We start from the raw sequence: 15,039 nt of genomic DNA, 5'->3' as shown, positions 1-15,039 counted from the left end.
CTGTTTTTTTGCACTTTCCTAAAAAAATAATACGGCTTAAAACAGTAATATTTTTATTTTAAAAATTATTACTTAGAATGAATTACAAAAATTTGTAACAGATTCTTCCAATCCATTCTGTTTTCGAGTCGTAGACACCAAAACAGTTTGACGTTGTTTAAAAAATAAATTAATCGTTGCATCTCCTTAATTACACATATTTGTACATCTATTCATTCACACAACTTTTAATGTAAGAAAATACCATTAAATCTATATAATATGATTTGGCCTGCGGGAACTCCGACTGAAATTGTGATTCCCCAATTAAAACTAGACTCTAGACTTGTTAACACTCTCGATGAGCCTGCATCTAACCCGGCCAGAGATGATAAAATTGTGTCGTTCGAGATATCTCGGGCAGGTTATGCTTTTATTGTTATAACATGGAATGGGATATATTTTTATCAACTTAAAGTATGCATTTGGGAGATTGTTTAAGATTTATCTAATTCTTCGATTTAGCCCTTGTGTCCGGTTATTGCATATATCCGCTCAAAATCGTCCATAGAAAAATTTGGAGATAATCTAGATGTTCATGTACGCTCTGACTGCAATATTATGGTAGTTACAACAACTCTAGGAAATATACTTACCTATTCAATCTCTCATTCGGATATAACTAAAGAAATTGCTGTATTTACTTACTCTGACAACTCGCCATTATTTATTTACGAAGGGCAAACGATAAGAACTGCTTTTCCTGGTCCTGGCGAAGCTTCTGGTGTCCACGAAATGTATCTTCAATTTAAAATGATTGTAAGATTAGATTCAGGAATGTCTACTGCTATTTCACTTGACAAGGATTTAATGATAGCAACAAAATCTCCACCCGCAATTCAATTTGTGAAATGGGATTATGATCTTGACATTAACAATGATTTAGTTTCCTCAAACTCATCTTCAGGTCATCAAACTAGAACCATTATTTTATCACATTTAGAATGGCTATCGAAAAAATATAAAGAGGAAAAACATACTATTTTGAATATTTTTTGGAGTAAATCAATGCGTCTGTTTGTTTGGATTTTATCAGACGGTTCAGTATGGACCGTATCTATGAATGATCAAAAAGAGGGAAGACTTTCAGTCAGTTCAGGCTATAATTTGTTTTTGGATGGAAGTTGTTTACACAAACCTAGACCATATGAATCTGTTGAAGAAAAAGCGTTGTGTGCTGAAATAAATGCACGCTTTAGTTTGATTGCTGTTGGATGCATTTCTGGCAGAACATATCTTTACAATATTAAAGATTATTCCGGAAATTTTTCATTGGTTCGAATCCTAGAGCCCCCCACTCCATCATCGGGAAAAATCAATACAATTTCATGCTCTCACGATGGGTCTGGATGGTTTGTTGGATATGAGTCAGGATGGGCATTTTTTTCAGTTTATGGAATGCTCAATTCATCATCTTTCATAAGTTCGGCTGATCAAAGAAGTCAAGAAAAATGGATGGATGGGATTGAAAAGTCCGTATGGTCATTTTCAGGTGATGCCATATATTTACTTCCTAAAGATAGAAGCTCAATTTGGGTTTTAGATACCATTCGTTGGAACATGACTGGTAATTTCATTCAGAGTGGAAATACGCACACAGTTCTTTTCAAAGATTCTAAAATAATGCTATATCGCGGACAAGACCTTCCTGATCTTACAACAATTGATAAAGATGCTCTTTTATGGTTAAACGTACCAATACCAGCCAGCTATATCGCAGACAACTGGCCCATTAAATATGTAGCATGTTCATCTGATGGTAATTACGTCGCTGTTGCAGGTATTCGAGGTGTCACTCATTACAGTCTTTATAGTGGAATGTGGAAAATGTTTGTTGAAGAAGATTCATATAAAGATTTTTCTGTTCATGGTGGAATTATTTGGTATGGAAATGTTTTGATAATGGCAGTAGACACTGGCAGTTCTCATGAAATCCAGCTATTTCTTCGTGAACTAGATCTCGACTCGCAAAATATTTTATTTCAAGAAACATTACCAGCCCCAGTTATTTACATGTTTTTATTTGGAAATTCTTTGCTTATTTATGCATCTAATAACAATTTATATCAATTTAACATTATTGTGAGAGATAAAGAAATAGAGCTTGAGCCTATAACAGAAATATCATTTTCTGGAATTATCCACTCACCAGGACGTGTTAGATCTATAAGTTGCATTCCAAAGCATGATGATTCGACACGTGTACCTTTTGTACTTGAAGAAAGTATAATATTGCTTCTTGTTGATGGTATGCTCATTCAACTTACCCCACGAACTCAAAATGAAGTAAATCTTTCTGATTCTGGAAAGATGAGTTATAAGCTTAGGGTACTTCATAATTATATTGAATACTACTCTTTTTCTGGAACTCAAGAAGATCTCAAGAACATGATATGGGCATTTGATGGCCAGAATATTGTAACATGGGTAAATGGTGTCCAGGAAAATTCAAATGAGTATGAGGATCTAGCGAAACCTATATTAGTTCCAATTGAGTTATACCCTCTCACTATGCTTACAGATAAAGGTATAGTTATGGGGGTCGAATGTGACGCAGTTTTGACTAGAAGCGGGTCATTTACATACTTTAAACAATGGACAAGTGCTCAATTGTTTTTGCCATACATTCTAGAATCATATCTTCGCAACAACAATCAACAAAAAGCTTTATCAGTTGCAAAATCATTCAGAAGCCTTAATTATTTTGAGCATATGCTTGAGGTGCTTCTTTATGATGTTCTCGTTAATGCGTCAAGCGTCATTCAGCAGGCTACCAGCGTTCATAAAACTACCAAGCACGATTCCACGGAATTACTTAAATCTGCAGTATACTTTATTAGTCAATTCCCCGAAATGCCTGATGTTGTTGTTAATTGCACACGGAAGATTGAAATAAAATACTGGAGCAAATTATTTAGTGTTTTAGGGTCACCCCAAGCACTGTTTGAACAATGTATTGATAAAGAAAAACTGGTCACTGCTGGCGGATATCTTCTTGTTCTTCATAATCTGGATCAAAACACTTTGACTAAAAACAAAGAACACGACATTTCCTTGAAAACAATGGATAATACAATCCAACTTTTGAAAGTTGCAAATAATTCAAAAAACTGGGATCTATGCAAAGAACTCCTAAGGTTTGTACGATCTATTGATCCATCTGGCGAGCTATTTAAAAAAGTATTGGTGGCTGCTAACATTGTGGTCCCGATAATTTAAAATTGTTATGAATAGTTTTCCTAATTTATATTATTTTTTCTACTACCTAAACGAAATTGCTTATAGCGAGTTCTGTAAAAAAATTGTTAGTAAATCCCATAATGATAAAAGAATCAACACTAACCTGAAGAAATTTCTCAACAAAAGTTGAAGGCTTTGGCTTGCTCTTGACAGTTTCCTCCTCTAGGAAAAAATTAAGAATATGTGGTTGTTGCTTCCAATAGTTGATAGTTTCTTGAAATTCCATTTGACCTTTAGCATATAGGATATTTTTAACTGATAAATCAGAAACAAATCTATTGCGCTCAAATTCTTGTCTAAACTTTGTGCGAATGCGAGCCACAGGATAAGATAATTCGTAAGTCTCAGCAATAAAAGGGGCCTAGAAACAAGTTAGGGAAATATGCTAAAGTATAAAGGGTAATAAACATACGTTTCTGATAAACTTTCTATAAAGAGAAAGAACTCTGGCTCTAAGCTCAGGAGACGATTTAGAAATGCGGGTTGTTTCCGCAAATGCAGTAGCAGCAGTAGTCATTATTTAAAAAAAAAAAATGAGTTGCAAAATGAAAATACTTGGAATTTACAAAAGGTTGAGGAAGTTGGGAATGGAAGAAGAGTTAATTTAATTTTATTTTTTTAAGGACTTTGAAACAAATTTTTTTTGATTGGTTGAACATATGTAACGTGACCATGCTTACTTCTTAATGAAAAATAAAACTTACACTAGTAGTATAATATTTTTTTGAATGTCATAAGTCATACCTTAGGTATCAGTATGTAGTAACTACAACTGCTTGCAGATATACCTATCAAATTACTATTGCCGCACTAATTTTCTTCCTAACGAGTTTGAGATAAGAACCTTCACTCCTACCCCATTTATTATTTACCATGATACCCAAACTGGCTGCTACTGAATGTAGCATATTTCAAAAAGGATATGACTTGAATTTTTTTTTGTCTATAGGCCTTTGTATTGGCATATTTTTTTCATATGTACCTCAATATATTCGTATTATTTCACGGAAGTCATCTGAAGGTATTTCACCTTGGTTTTTACTATTAGGTATTATTTCTAGCTTTTCAGCTTTTTTCAATATTTTATTAGTTTCTCAATCTGTCTATAACTGCTGTCATATAATCACTACTGGGCAATGCTTTTCTGCTTCATTAGCCATCATTCAAATTAGCGTTCAAACTTTCTCGATAGCTTTGGTATTAATTCTTGCATTAGTATTTACGCGTAATCAAAGATTGGAGCCAAAAGAGGATTATTATAAACTTCAGTATGCTGGAAAACTTTCGCTTAGTATTTTTTTATTTATGGGAATTTTTAGCAGCTATTTTTATTATAAAGGGAGTGAAAACGAAATCACTCTTTTTGCGAATTTTTTGGGGATAATTGGAGCGATTTTGGCAGCTGCTCAATATTTTCCTCAAATCTATACCACTACTCATTTACAGCACGTAGGATCATTGAGCATTCCTATGATGTGCTTACAGACTCCTGGAGGATTTTTGTGGTCTGCTACAATTGCTGCTCGTGAAGGAACCAAATGGAGTTCTTGGCTTCCTTATTTCACAGCAGCATGTTTACAAGGGATCCTTCTTTTCCTCGCAATATATTATGAATACATTAATAAAAGACTTCGAAAAGATGCAGAACGTATTTTGAATGACGAAGATAACTGTTCCCTTATATCAAATAACTACGGAAGTACTAATACGGATTCATAAGCTCAAGTTAAACAAAACTGCAAAATTAAAACTCTATCAATTACAACCCATTTAAACACTAATCGACTTCCAGATAGAAAATCCATCACTGCCTGTGCTTATCAAGCTTCCAGGAATTTGCTTATTCCAATGGACTTCCTTTGCATCACGCTGGTAATGAACAAATAATAACTGAGGTGGAATATTAGCTAAAACATTATTGTCTCCTTCAAGTTGTTTTTTAATTTCATCATCATCTGCCTCAACAGCCAGATCCCACAACGTAACCGTATGTCCTTCGCTCGCAACTGCAATATTAGAATCTTCTGTAGGATGAAACTCAATAGATGTAATAGGTTGTTTAAGAAAATCGAAGGATGCAACAGAGTTTGACTTGGTGTCCTTAGGGCTAAAATTTCTAAGATCCCACATAGACCAGGAACCATCATCATGCCCACTAGCAAGCAAAAACGTATTAATTCCACTCCAACTCATAACATTGACATCCGAAGACGAAGCTTTTACCGAAATAATTGGCTTGTGCGATTTGCTTCTAATATCCCAAACACGAATAAAACCATCGCTTCCACCGGAAGCAAAAACTGTACGCTCTGACTTACTCCATTGAATTTCTTCCACGCTTCCGTTATGTCCCAAAAAAGGTTGTTTATTATCAGTCCAACCAGTTTGTGTTCGATTTGTGAGAAATATACGACCATCAACATCACCAGTAAGTAGGGAACCAGTGGTAATCAATGGCGACCAATCCAAGGCATAACCTTCAGAATGGCCATGAGAAGTAATAGTATGAATAGGCTTGCTCATTTGTTTAGTGACAATAGTGCCAGGGGTATCAAAAGACTTAAAATGAGGAGTGATATCCCATACATAGACATCGCCATTTTCTGCCATAGATGCCGTAAGATACTGATTGGTCTGCTTGGCAAAAGGAGTCACGCGAATTCTATTAGTTGTAGACATTGTAGGGAGCGACTTTGTTTCTAGAATAGGATCAGTATACTCATCATCTTCGTCTTCACTATCATCGTCATCCTTTAAAAGAGTCTTATTCAACGAACTAAACTTCATTACAGTGATTTCATTATCACGAGCCTTTTGAGCTTGAGTTCCAGTCACGATATATGCACTATGTGGGTAACTTCTTCTTTGATCCCCCAAATTATCTTCTAAAATATCAAAGGAAAGGCAAGGCCAAGTAACGTTTACTGTGTGGAGCATATCATAAGTTGACAAATCAGGTTCTAAAACCTCATCAGGTCCAAGAGGTTGCGAAATACCTGGAAGATAAATTTGTTGCTTATTAGATAAAGGTTTCTTCGATGTATCTGTTTCGGTTTCATTTGTATCTTCATCCTCTTTAATAGTTTTCATTGCACGCTGTTGAGAATTTTCAATCAGATCACCAACTTTATCTTCGTCTTCAACGTCATCGATATCTTCGTCTCCAGCCTCAAAAATCTCTTCGTCACTATCATCGAAATCGTCTCCGTATGGATCTTCAAATTCACCCATGTCCTCATCAACGTTTATCTTGTTATGTATTGTATCATTTAAAGAAGTTTTTTTAGATTTAACATCATCTTCAAGAGATTCATCTAATGATCTCTTTTGTATAGTATTTCCAAGATTTTGCGTCATTCTGAGATATCGGTATTGAATATGAGTTAAAACTTGCAGAATTTTCAGAGATAAACTCATCCAAAAAAAAAAAATCTTAAAAATTTTTCTATAACTGGGTAAGGGTTACGTGGTAAGGCTATTAAAGTTTACATAATTAAATTTCAAATTGATTACATAATGAACCAATTGATTGTTTAAGTAAGATCCAAAGGGTTAGCTAAGTTACATTAATGTGAAGGGTTACAATGCTTAGTACCCCAAGTAAACCTGTGAACAATTACACGACTAACCTTTTAATTAACTTGAACCTAATATTATTCCAGTTGCATAGTATATCAGTTTAAGTTTTAGACTTATTCTTTTTCTTTATTCATTTTTCTTATAAGTGTTTTTTTTACATTCAACTAATGACGACTTAAAATGGTTGAATATAAAAGTTTTTTGGACATGCCTGCACCTGAAGGTTATGTTCCAGGACTGGGTCGAGGCGCAACTGGATTTACAACTAGATCAGACATCGGACCTGCACGATCAGGATTTGCAGAAGATGCATTGAAGTCTTCTGTGAAACAAGACGGGGAAAATGAGGGAGATGATGATGAAAGATTTCAGGATCCCGAAAATGATAGAGGTTTGTTTTCTTCAGCGACAAATTTTGAGCCTGAAGATGAGGAAGCAGACTCTATATACCTTGGCGTCGATCAGAGAATGAATGAGCGACACCGAAACCAAAATGAGGTAAGAGAAAAAGCTGAACAAGATATTTTTAAAAAAGAGGCGGCAAAGGCATCTGAACGTTTCTCGGATTTAAAACGAGCTTTGTCAACTGTCACTGAAGATCAATGGGAGAATCTTCCAGAGGTTGGTGACTTGACAAGAAAATACAAGCGACAACGCAAGCTTCAACAACAGCAAACACGTTTTTACAATGTTCCAGATAGTTTGTTGACAAATTCTCAAAATCAAGGAGAGATTGAAGCAAGTATAGATCCTGGAAACCCTTTAGAAAATGAGGGTGCAATGACAGATTTTCGCTCAATTTCTTCTGCTAGAGATAAAATGCTTGGGATGAAGTTAGACCAAGCTAGCACTGAATCTATATTGTCATTACCTACAAAACATAATGAAGTTGGATTCAGTAATGTTGATCCAAAAGGTTATTTAACTTCGCTTGCTGGTACATCATTGCCTGCTACTGGAAACATCGGCGATATAAAACGGTCACGAGCATTGTTGAAGTCTTTGGTTATGTCAAATCCACGAGATCCCAGCGGATGGATAGGCTTAGCAAGAATTGAAGAACTATCTAACAGAATTCAAAAAGCGTTATCAGTGATTGAGGAAGGCTGCAGAAATAATCCAAAAAGTGAGGATGTATGGATTGAGAATATTCGCCTTAACGAAATTAATAATCTTGAGCTTTCTAAGCGCATTGCTGCAAGAGCTGTACAACAGCTTCCAAAAAGTATCAATTTATGGATGAAATCTTACATGCTTGAAAAAAATCTGAATTCTCAAAAGAAAGTTATTCGAATGGCTTTAGAAAATATACCTAACTCAGATACCTTATGGAAAACTGCCGTTCAATTGGAAAGCGATCCTTCTGATGCCAGACTTTTATTAAAAGAAGCTGTGAATCGAGTTCCATTATCTGAAGATTTGTGGTTGGCACTAGCGCGGCTAGAAACACCTCTAAACGCAAGAAAAGTTTTGAATACTGCTCGTAAACATTTAAAAGCATCGAAGGCAGTTTGGATTGCCGCAGGTATTTTAGAAGAGCGTGATAGTAATAACAGGGAGAAAGTCAACAAGATCATTGAAAGAGGAGTTCGTAAATTAGATTCAGAAGGGTTTCTCCCTGACAGAACCCAATGGATTTCAGAAGCAGAGTTATGTGAAAAAGAAAATGCGCCTCTTACATGTCATGCCATTATTAATGCAGCTATTGAAATTGGTCTTGAAAACGAAAATAAAGAGATGCTTCTTATTGATGAAGGACGTTCATGTGTTAAACGAAAAAGCTATGAAACTGCTAGCGCTATATATGAATATGCCATTACAAAATTTCCAGAATCAAAAAGACCATGGCTAGCACTTTGCCACCTCAAAAAAGCACATGGAAATTTAGAATCTTTATTTTCTATATTAGAAAAGGCAGTGAAGGCTCATCCGCACTTTGAAGAATTTTGGCTCATATATGCCAATGAAAAAAGATTATCAGGCGATAATTTAGGAGCAAAGTTTATTCTTCAACGAGCTTTTGAAAAAAATCCAGACAATGAAGATATTTGGCTTTCTGCTGTCAGCATTGAAGCAGCAAACCAGGCATTTGGAAAAGCTAGATTGCTATTGGAACGTGCAAGAACAGAAGCTGGAACAGAAAGAGTTTGGTTTAAATCTGTCGTTCTTGAAAGACAACTTAAAAACAATGTTGATGCGTGTAGGCTAGTTGACGAAGGGTTAAAGAAATATCCTTTTAGCGATAAACTATGGATGCAAAAAGGTCAAATATATGAGACTCTTAACGATAATCGTCGTGCATTAAACTTTTATAGAAATGGGCTCAAAGCTTGCCCAAAATCCGTTCCGTTATGGATTTTATTAGCCAAGACTGAAGAGCGAGTTGGTGAAGCTATTAAAGCTCGTTCAGTTTTGGAAAAGGCGGCATTGAATAACCCGAAAAACGAACAAATTTGGTATTACCGAGTTACACTTGAAAAAAGAACTGGAAATACAGCTCAAATGAAGGTTCTTCTTGCACGGGCGTTGCAAGAACTACCAAGTTCTGGTTTGTTATGGTCTGAAGCTATACTAAGTGAACCATTAATTCATCGTCGGTCTAAGATAAGGGAAGCTAGTCTAGCATGCCAGAATGACCCATTTCTTTTTATTACGGTTGCACGAGAATTCTGGAGAATGGAAAAGTACAGCAAAGCAAAAACATGGTTTGAACAAAGTATTCAAATAGACCCAGATAATGGTGATGCATGGATGTGGTATTATAAATTTCTTCAAAGCCAATTATCATCAGTATCTTCATTGGATATCGAAAAAACTGTTGAAAAAATTTTAAATGATTTTAAAAGCATTGAGCCTAAACATGGTCAAATCTGGCCATCATTTTTCAAAGATCCAAACAATTTTGGTAAATCTCGAATTGATATACTAAAACTTTCTATCTCTTCTCTGGACTTCGTATAATCTAGTTTACTTAATATATCACAGTCATTTTTTATTGACCAGAGCCTTCTCGGTACCATCTAATGGCTTTTTCTTCGCCGACTGTAACAATCCCTTTGTTTTTTCCACCTATAACACCTTTGCCCCAACCTTTGTCTAACCACGCACTCGAAAGTAAAGGCTTGCTATTTTCAGAAATGGTAAATACGCATGACATTGTTTCAAGAGACCAAATTTTTGCTTTCCCCCCATAACAAGAGCTCAACAAAAAGTCACCAATTTCACTCCAACTCAAAGAAAAAATCCATCCATCATGACCTGGTAGATTTGTTATATGCTCACCTGTTGAAACGTTGTAGAGAGATATCAATTTTGAGTCACCTGCAACGGCAATCATAGTGCTTGAAGGAGAAAATTTGATAGTCCGTATAGGCGAAGAATGGCCTGGAATCGATAAAAAAAATTTTAATGTTTCAACCTGATATATTAATAAAGTACCAGTCTCATGGCCTGTTGCGATATATTTACCATCAGGTGATATATCCACCGAAAGGCCAAATCCTTTTTTTAAATCTCTGAGAGTTGCTAGTTTTTTGGGGTGTGCGAGCTCTGATATATCCCATAGATCAACAGCACCATCAATAGTACTCAAAGCTAGTAGATCATTTTCAATTGAAAGAGAAATAGCCCAATATTTAGACTCTTCTAATTGGAAAGCTATATTTTTTTTTTGCTGTCAATATTTAATGAAATTTCTAATAAAGAATAAAAAAACAACTTACCAGAAACTTCAATTTTCACCATATCTTTTAAATCAAAAAAGCTGATCCTTCCATCATATGATACTGCAGCTAAAACATTCCTCCCATTCGTAGCTATATGATGAAATCCCACAGGTGATTGAAGCGCAATGAAAGACTTAGGTTCATTCGATGAGTTATCCCAAAGAGAAACGGTACCATCTCCTGAAGCAGTTATAGTGAATAATTCAGTAACAGCAACAGAAAAAATATCTGATTTATGGGCTAAAAATGAAATGTTAAAAAAAATAAAAGGAAATTTGATATTGCAATTACTTACCATCAGAAATGCTATTGGAGGCAATGTATATTTGACTCTAACAAATGTTAGTCAAAAAATAATTAACTATAATGATAGTTTCATCAAAAAAATACCCACCATTTCAGAAGTTATTTCAATTAAATCAATTTTAACTAAAACACGTAGTATCTTAAGCAGGAGATAAGATTTGGCAAGGGAGTCTCAAAAGTGAATTGTAATATGAAGCTTATTACTAGGCTTGACTTCTTGAAAAAAAATCATAGAAGCCGGGTAATTTTAACATAACACTTCTTAACTTTAAAAAATTTCCTTTTTAGGACTTGATTGTATCCTTGCTCAAGACACAACATGAAAAAAACTTTGAAATTATATCTAATGAGGTTTCAACAGGAAATGCACCATGTAATTACTTGGTTTATAAGGAAAATATAATCTATAATTTGAAACTATTTTTTTAAACTGTTAAAATTAGATAATATTTAAACAAACTTATGCTTATATTAATTGGTGGTCTGCCTTCACATCTGTGGATTCCTTTACATTTCAACGTTTAGCACCACATATGATGATAGTTTTTTATGTTTTTTTTCCCAAAATGATATACCTTTGGTTTCATCTGTTTTACCCTGAAAATAACCTAAGATTTTTAAAAATGAAATGGGAATGACTATAACTAAATACCTTTGTTTAAAATTTCTATATAAATAGTGGTATCTTCTATGTTTATCATTTTTTTATAAAACAAAATAGCAAAAATCTATTTAATACTCCTTTTTTATTTGTCTTGAAAAAAAAAATCATTTCACTATGACTGGCTGGGATTATGCAGTTAATTTTCTTCTTTATTTACAATGCTTGCTTACAGTGAGATTTGCGACTGGCAATACATGCTCCACTAATCTCACTACTTGCTCAGTTGCTACTACCACGGGACGCATTGTTGGCGACTGTTCTAATCCAACACTTTACAAATATTTTTCTATTCCCTATGCTAAGCCTCCCATTGGTGACCTTCGATTAGAAGATCCAATTTCGTTTACCCAAAATTCTACTGTACTTATTCAAGGAAATGAATTACCATCGTACTGTCCTCAAATTGGAAATTCAGATGAATCTGAAGACTGTCTTTATCTCAATATTTGGTCACCAAGTTCATTGTCAATTTCTCGACCTGTTTTGTTTTGGATTCATGGTGGTTCAAATTTACTAGGAAGCGGATCTGATCCTTACTTTGAAGGAACAAAATTCGCATCATCTCAAAATGTTGTAATTGTTACTTATAACTACAGACTTGGTCTTTTGGGTTACTTTGATGACAATGATAATACCAATTTTGCAATTAAGGATACAATAATGGCTTTAAAATGGGTCCAAGACAACATCTCTAGGTTTGGAGGAAACAAAAACCTTGTTACTGTTTTTGGAAACAGTTCTGGTGGGGCGATAATTAGAGCCCTGATGAGTTCTTCCAAAGCAAATGGTTTATTTCAGAGAGCCATTATTCAATCTGATCCTGATGGTTATGGTTTTAACGAAAGAAGTTTTTCAAATGGATACCTTACAGCTAAGTTTTTGGAAATGCTTGGGTGTGATGATAAAGCCTGTGTGAAAACAAAGTCTATCTCTGATATTGTTACCGCTCAATTAAGTGTTGCTAGTACACAAATAAACCCACTCCAATACCCTAAAGTTAACATTGCGTCAATAATTGCACCTATAATTGATGGCGATCTAATAATTAAAGACTATTGGGAGTATGTCAACTCTGGATCTCTTCCTTCTGGCGTGGATACTATTGTTGGATTTACAAAGGATGAAGGTGGGGCTGCAATAAACACACTTTTACCTAGTGCTTTAACCGCTGAAAGTGCAATCAATACTGCATATTATCTTCTTGGGGTTGATAGAGCATCATATTTACTTGCAAGCAATGTGTTCCCATTTAATACTTATACAGGTGATGGCCGTTCAATTTTAGCTAATATTTCAACCGATCTTCTTTGGAGATGTCCAACTCAGTACATCTCTCGACGCATCGTGGAGACGAAAATGAGAAATATATACCTTTACCAACTCAATAAAGGGATTCAGTATTCAACAAACATTAATTACCCACTATGTACTAATGCAGTGTGCCATCAGGATGACATTCCTTTAACTTTTGGAAATTATCCTTCAGGAACCAGTACTGACCTACAGAGTCTTAGTTTAAGTATACAGACGGCGTGGGCCAAATTTGCCAAATACGGATATCCGCAAACTTGTGGCAGTATCAGCTGGCCTAAAGCTTTAACAACATCCAATTTAAATATATGTCAGTTTGGAAGTAATTCGTTATTGGCATCAGTAACGCCCAATGAATGTCAGGTTTTTGATTCTATCAAGTATCCATTTCAGTTATAAATTGTTGCTGTTATGTAATTATAAATAATAAGTTGAAATATTTACAAGGGTATAGTTTTTTTTATTGTTTTTCACCGTTGTCAGCGCTGCTTGATTCTTGTTTGGCTCTCGCAGCACGGAACTGTTCTGCTCTTAAAGCTCTTTCTTTAGCGGCAACATCTATGCGCTCAAGCTCCTCAATCCACATTTTCTCGCGAACCTCAGCTTTTTTGCGAAGTTCATCATCTCTATTGACTCTCCATCTTTCATTAATTCCCACATAATAAGAGCCACCTACTAATGCAACAATAGTCAAACCTTGTAAAGCAACGCGCCAAACAAACATACGATTGGCTGTTTTAGCATCACCGCGATTGAGAGCACGGGCTGAAAGAATGAGAGCACCTAAGGTCATACCGACTCCGATAGGAACTAAAGGCTGTTCTTTACAGTTCTTTATGACCTTTTCTCCAAAACCTAATTCACTAAAAAAACAAAGTTAAAACCTGGAAACTAATATATATATATATATATATATATATATATAACAAACCTTTCATCAAGATCTTTGCTATCGGCACTAGAAGGAAGATCCATTGTTTATATATATTTTGTTGAAATTGAAAAGAATGGTTTTGTAAATAATAGCATTAACACGAAGGTGTTGAAGGATAAAGATATCTTGCCTACTTACTTTTTGGGCACTTTTTTTTCTCATGGTATCATGAGTTAGTTATTTTTAGGGCTTTGGCAAAAACCGACGTCACGTGACACTAATGTGATTGAAAGTATTGAAAGATAATGCCCATTACGAACAAAATTTGTTTATTAAGATTTGGCCTGCTTATAAGCAAATATAATTATATTTAATTATTATTAATAATTACATAATAAATAAAAAGTTAGATGTCAAGAGCCATTATATGGATCTTGTAAGCTACATAGAGTGCAATGAAATCATCAATGATCTAATTGAAAGCTTGATCACAGATTATAATCTATTTTATGGATAATAGTAGGCTTTCAAAGGAATAAAATTCTCAAAAAATTTCCTTGACTTCCATGTAATCAAAATAAAGTTATTTCTTTGTTAGCTTATGAGTGCACTCTGGCCTCTATGTTTAATTTTTTTGATATTTGATATTTGATATTTGATATTTGATATTTGATATTTGATATTTGATATTTGATATTTGATATTTGATATTTGATATTTGATATTTGATATTTGATATTTGATATTTGATATTTGATATTTGATATTTGATATTTGATATTTGATATTTGATATTTGATATTTGATATTTGATATTTGATATTTGATATTTGATATTTGATATTTGATTTTTGATTTTTGATTTATCTTTAATCGTTAAGTTTTACGTTCATTGAACAATAAATCTGCTAAGATAAGCTTTAGAAACTTTCAAAACTGGCTACAGATTAATGTTTAATTTATTTTTGATAGATGTGAATATTTTTTTTTCCAATGCTATGCCTGATAAGTTCCGTAACGGAATAATATTGCTGAATCAAAGTTATAATTACTTACAACCAAAATTTTAACTATAATAATCAAATTATGACTATTCCAATAGTGATATATTCCAAGAAAAGTAATTATTCATCTTATTATAATTATAATAAGATGAAATATTCTCAATAACAAGTTTACTAAAATCACTCGAAGCTTAGCTACTCTTTAACGTAAGTATGATATTTTTATAATTTAACAAACTCAGGTAATTTTGGTATTTGCGATTAGGCGTAGCCGCGTATTATTTCCCCACGTGTGGC

At 34.2% G+C, this 15,039-nt stretch overlaps 7 protein-coding genes across 7 annotated transcripts; 3 read left to right on the top strand and 4 right to left on the bottom strand.

Annotated features, from left to right (window-relative positions):
- Positions 1-261: 261 nt before the first annotated feature.
- On the top strand, positions 262-3,258 carry SAPINGB_P003297 (uncharacterized protein; the record flags this gene model as incomplete). The annotated part of the gene is made up of 2 exons (XM_031998015.1): positions 262-456; positions 505-3,258. The coding sequence occupies 2 exons, from the start codon at positions 262-264 to the stop codon at positions 3,256-3,258; spliced, it is 2,949 nt and encodes a 982-aa protein (XP_031853906.1).
- A 60-nt stretch (positions 3,259-3,318) lies between these two features.
- SAPINGB_P003296 (uncharacterized protein) lies at positions 3,319-3,796 on the bottom strand (the record flags this gene model as incomplete). The annotated part of the gene is made up of 3 exons (XM_031998014.1): positions 3,319-3,330; positions 3,383-3,640; positions 3,692-3,796. The coding sequence occupies 3 exons, from the start codon at positions 3,794-3,796 to the stop codon at positions 3,319-3,321; spliced, it is 375 nt and encodes a 124-aa protein (XP_031853905.1).
- Positions 3,797-5,049: 1,253 nt separating this feature from the next.
- SAPINGB_P003295 (uncharacterized protein) lies at positions 5,050-6,636 on the bottom strand (the record flags this gene model as incomplete). Its single annotated transcript, XM_031998013.1, has 1 exon — positions 5,050-6,636. One exon carries the CDS (start codon positions 6,634-6,636, stop codon positions 5,050-5,052), a length of 1,587 nt encoding a protein of 528 aa, XP_031853904.1.
- Positions 6,637-7,038: 402 nt separating this feature from the next.
- On the top strand, positions 7,039-9,819 carry SAPINGB_P003294 (uncharacterized protein; the record flags this gene model as incomplete). Its single annotated transcript, XM_031998012.1, has 1 exon — positions 7,039-9,819. One exon carries the CDS (start codon positions 7,039-7,041, stop codon positions 9,817-9,819), a length of 2,781 nt encoding a protein of 926 aa, XP_031853903.1.
- Positions 9,820-9,850: 31 nt separating this feature from the next.
- Positions 9,851-10,980, bottom strand: SAPINGB_P003293 (uncharacterized protein; the record flags this gene model as incomplete). The annotated part of the gene is made up of 4 exons (XM_031998011.1): positions 9,851-10,515; positions 10,581-10,823; positions 10,879-10,915; positions 10,978-10,980. 4 exons carry the CDS (start codon positions 10,978-10,980, stop codon positions 9,851-9,853), a joined length of 948 nt encoding a protein of 315 aa, XP_031853902.1.
- Positions 10,981-11,667: 687 nt separating this feature from the next.
- SAPINGB_P003292 (uncharacterized protein) lies at positions 11,668-13,263 on the top strand (the record flags this gene model as incomplete). The annotated part of the gene is made up of 1 exon (XM_031998010.1): positions 11,668-13,263. One exon carries the CDS (start codon positions 11,668-11,670, stop codon positions 13,261-13,263), a length of 1,596 nt encoding a protein of 531 aa, XP_031853901.1.
- A 61-nt stretch (positions 13,264-13,324) lies between these two features.
- On the bottom strand, positions 13,325-13,839 carry SAPINGB_P003291 (uncharacterized protein; the record flags this gene model as incomplete). Its single annotated transcript, XM_031998009.1, has 2 exons — positions 13,325-13,727; positions 13,796-13,839. 2 exons carry the CDS (start codon positions 13,837-13,839, stop codon positions 13,325-13,327), a joined length of 447 nt encoding a protein of 148 aa, XP_031853900.1.
- Positions 13,840-15,039: the final 1,200 nt, after the last annotated feature.

This window comes from Magnusiomyces paraingens (assembly GCF_902498895.1).
Source record: "Magnusiomyces paraingens strain CBS 517.90 genome assembly, contig: contig2, whole genome shotgun sequence".
NCBI lineage: Eukaryota > Fungi > Ascomycota > Dipodascomycetes > Dipodascales > Dipodascaceae > Magnusiomyces > Magnusiomyces paraingens.
The sequence above is the reverse complement of the archived record's forward strand: the minus strand, read 5'-3'. Positions and strand labels throughout refer to the sequence as shown.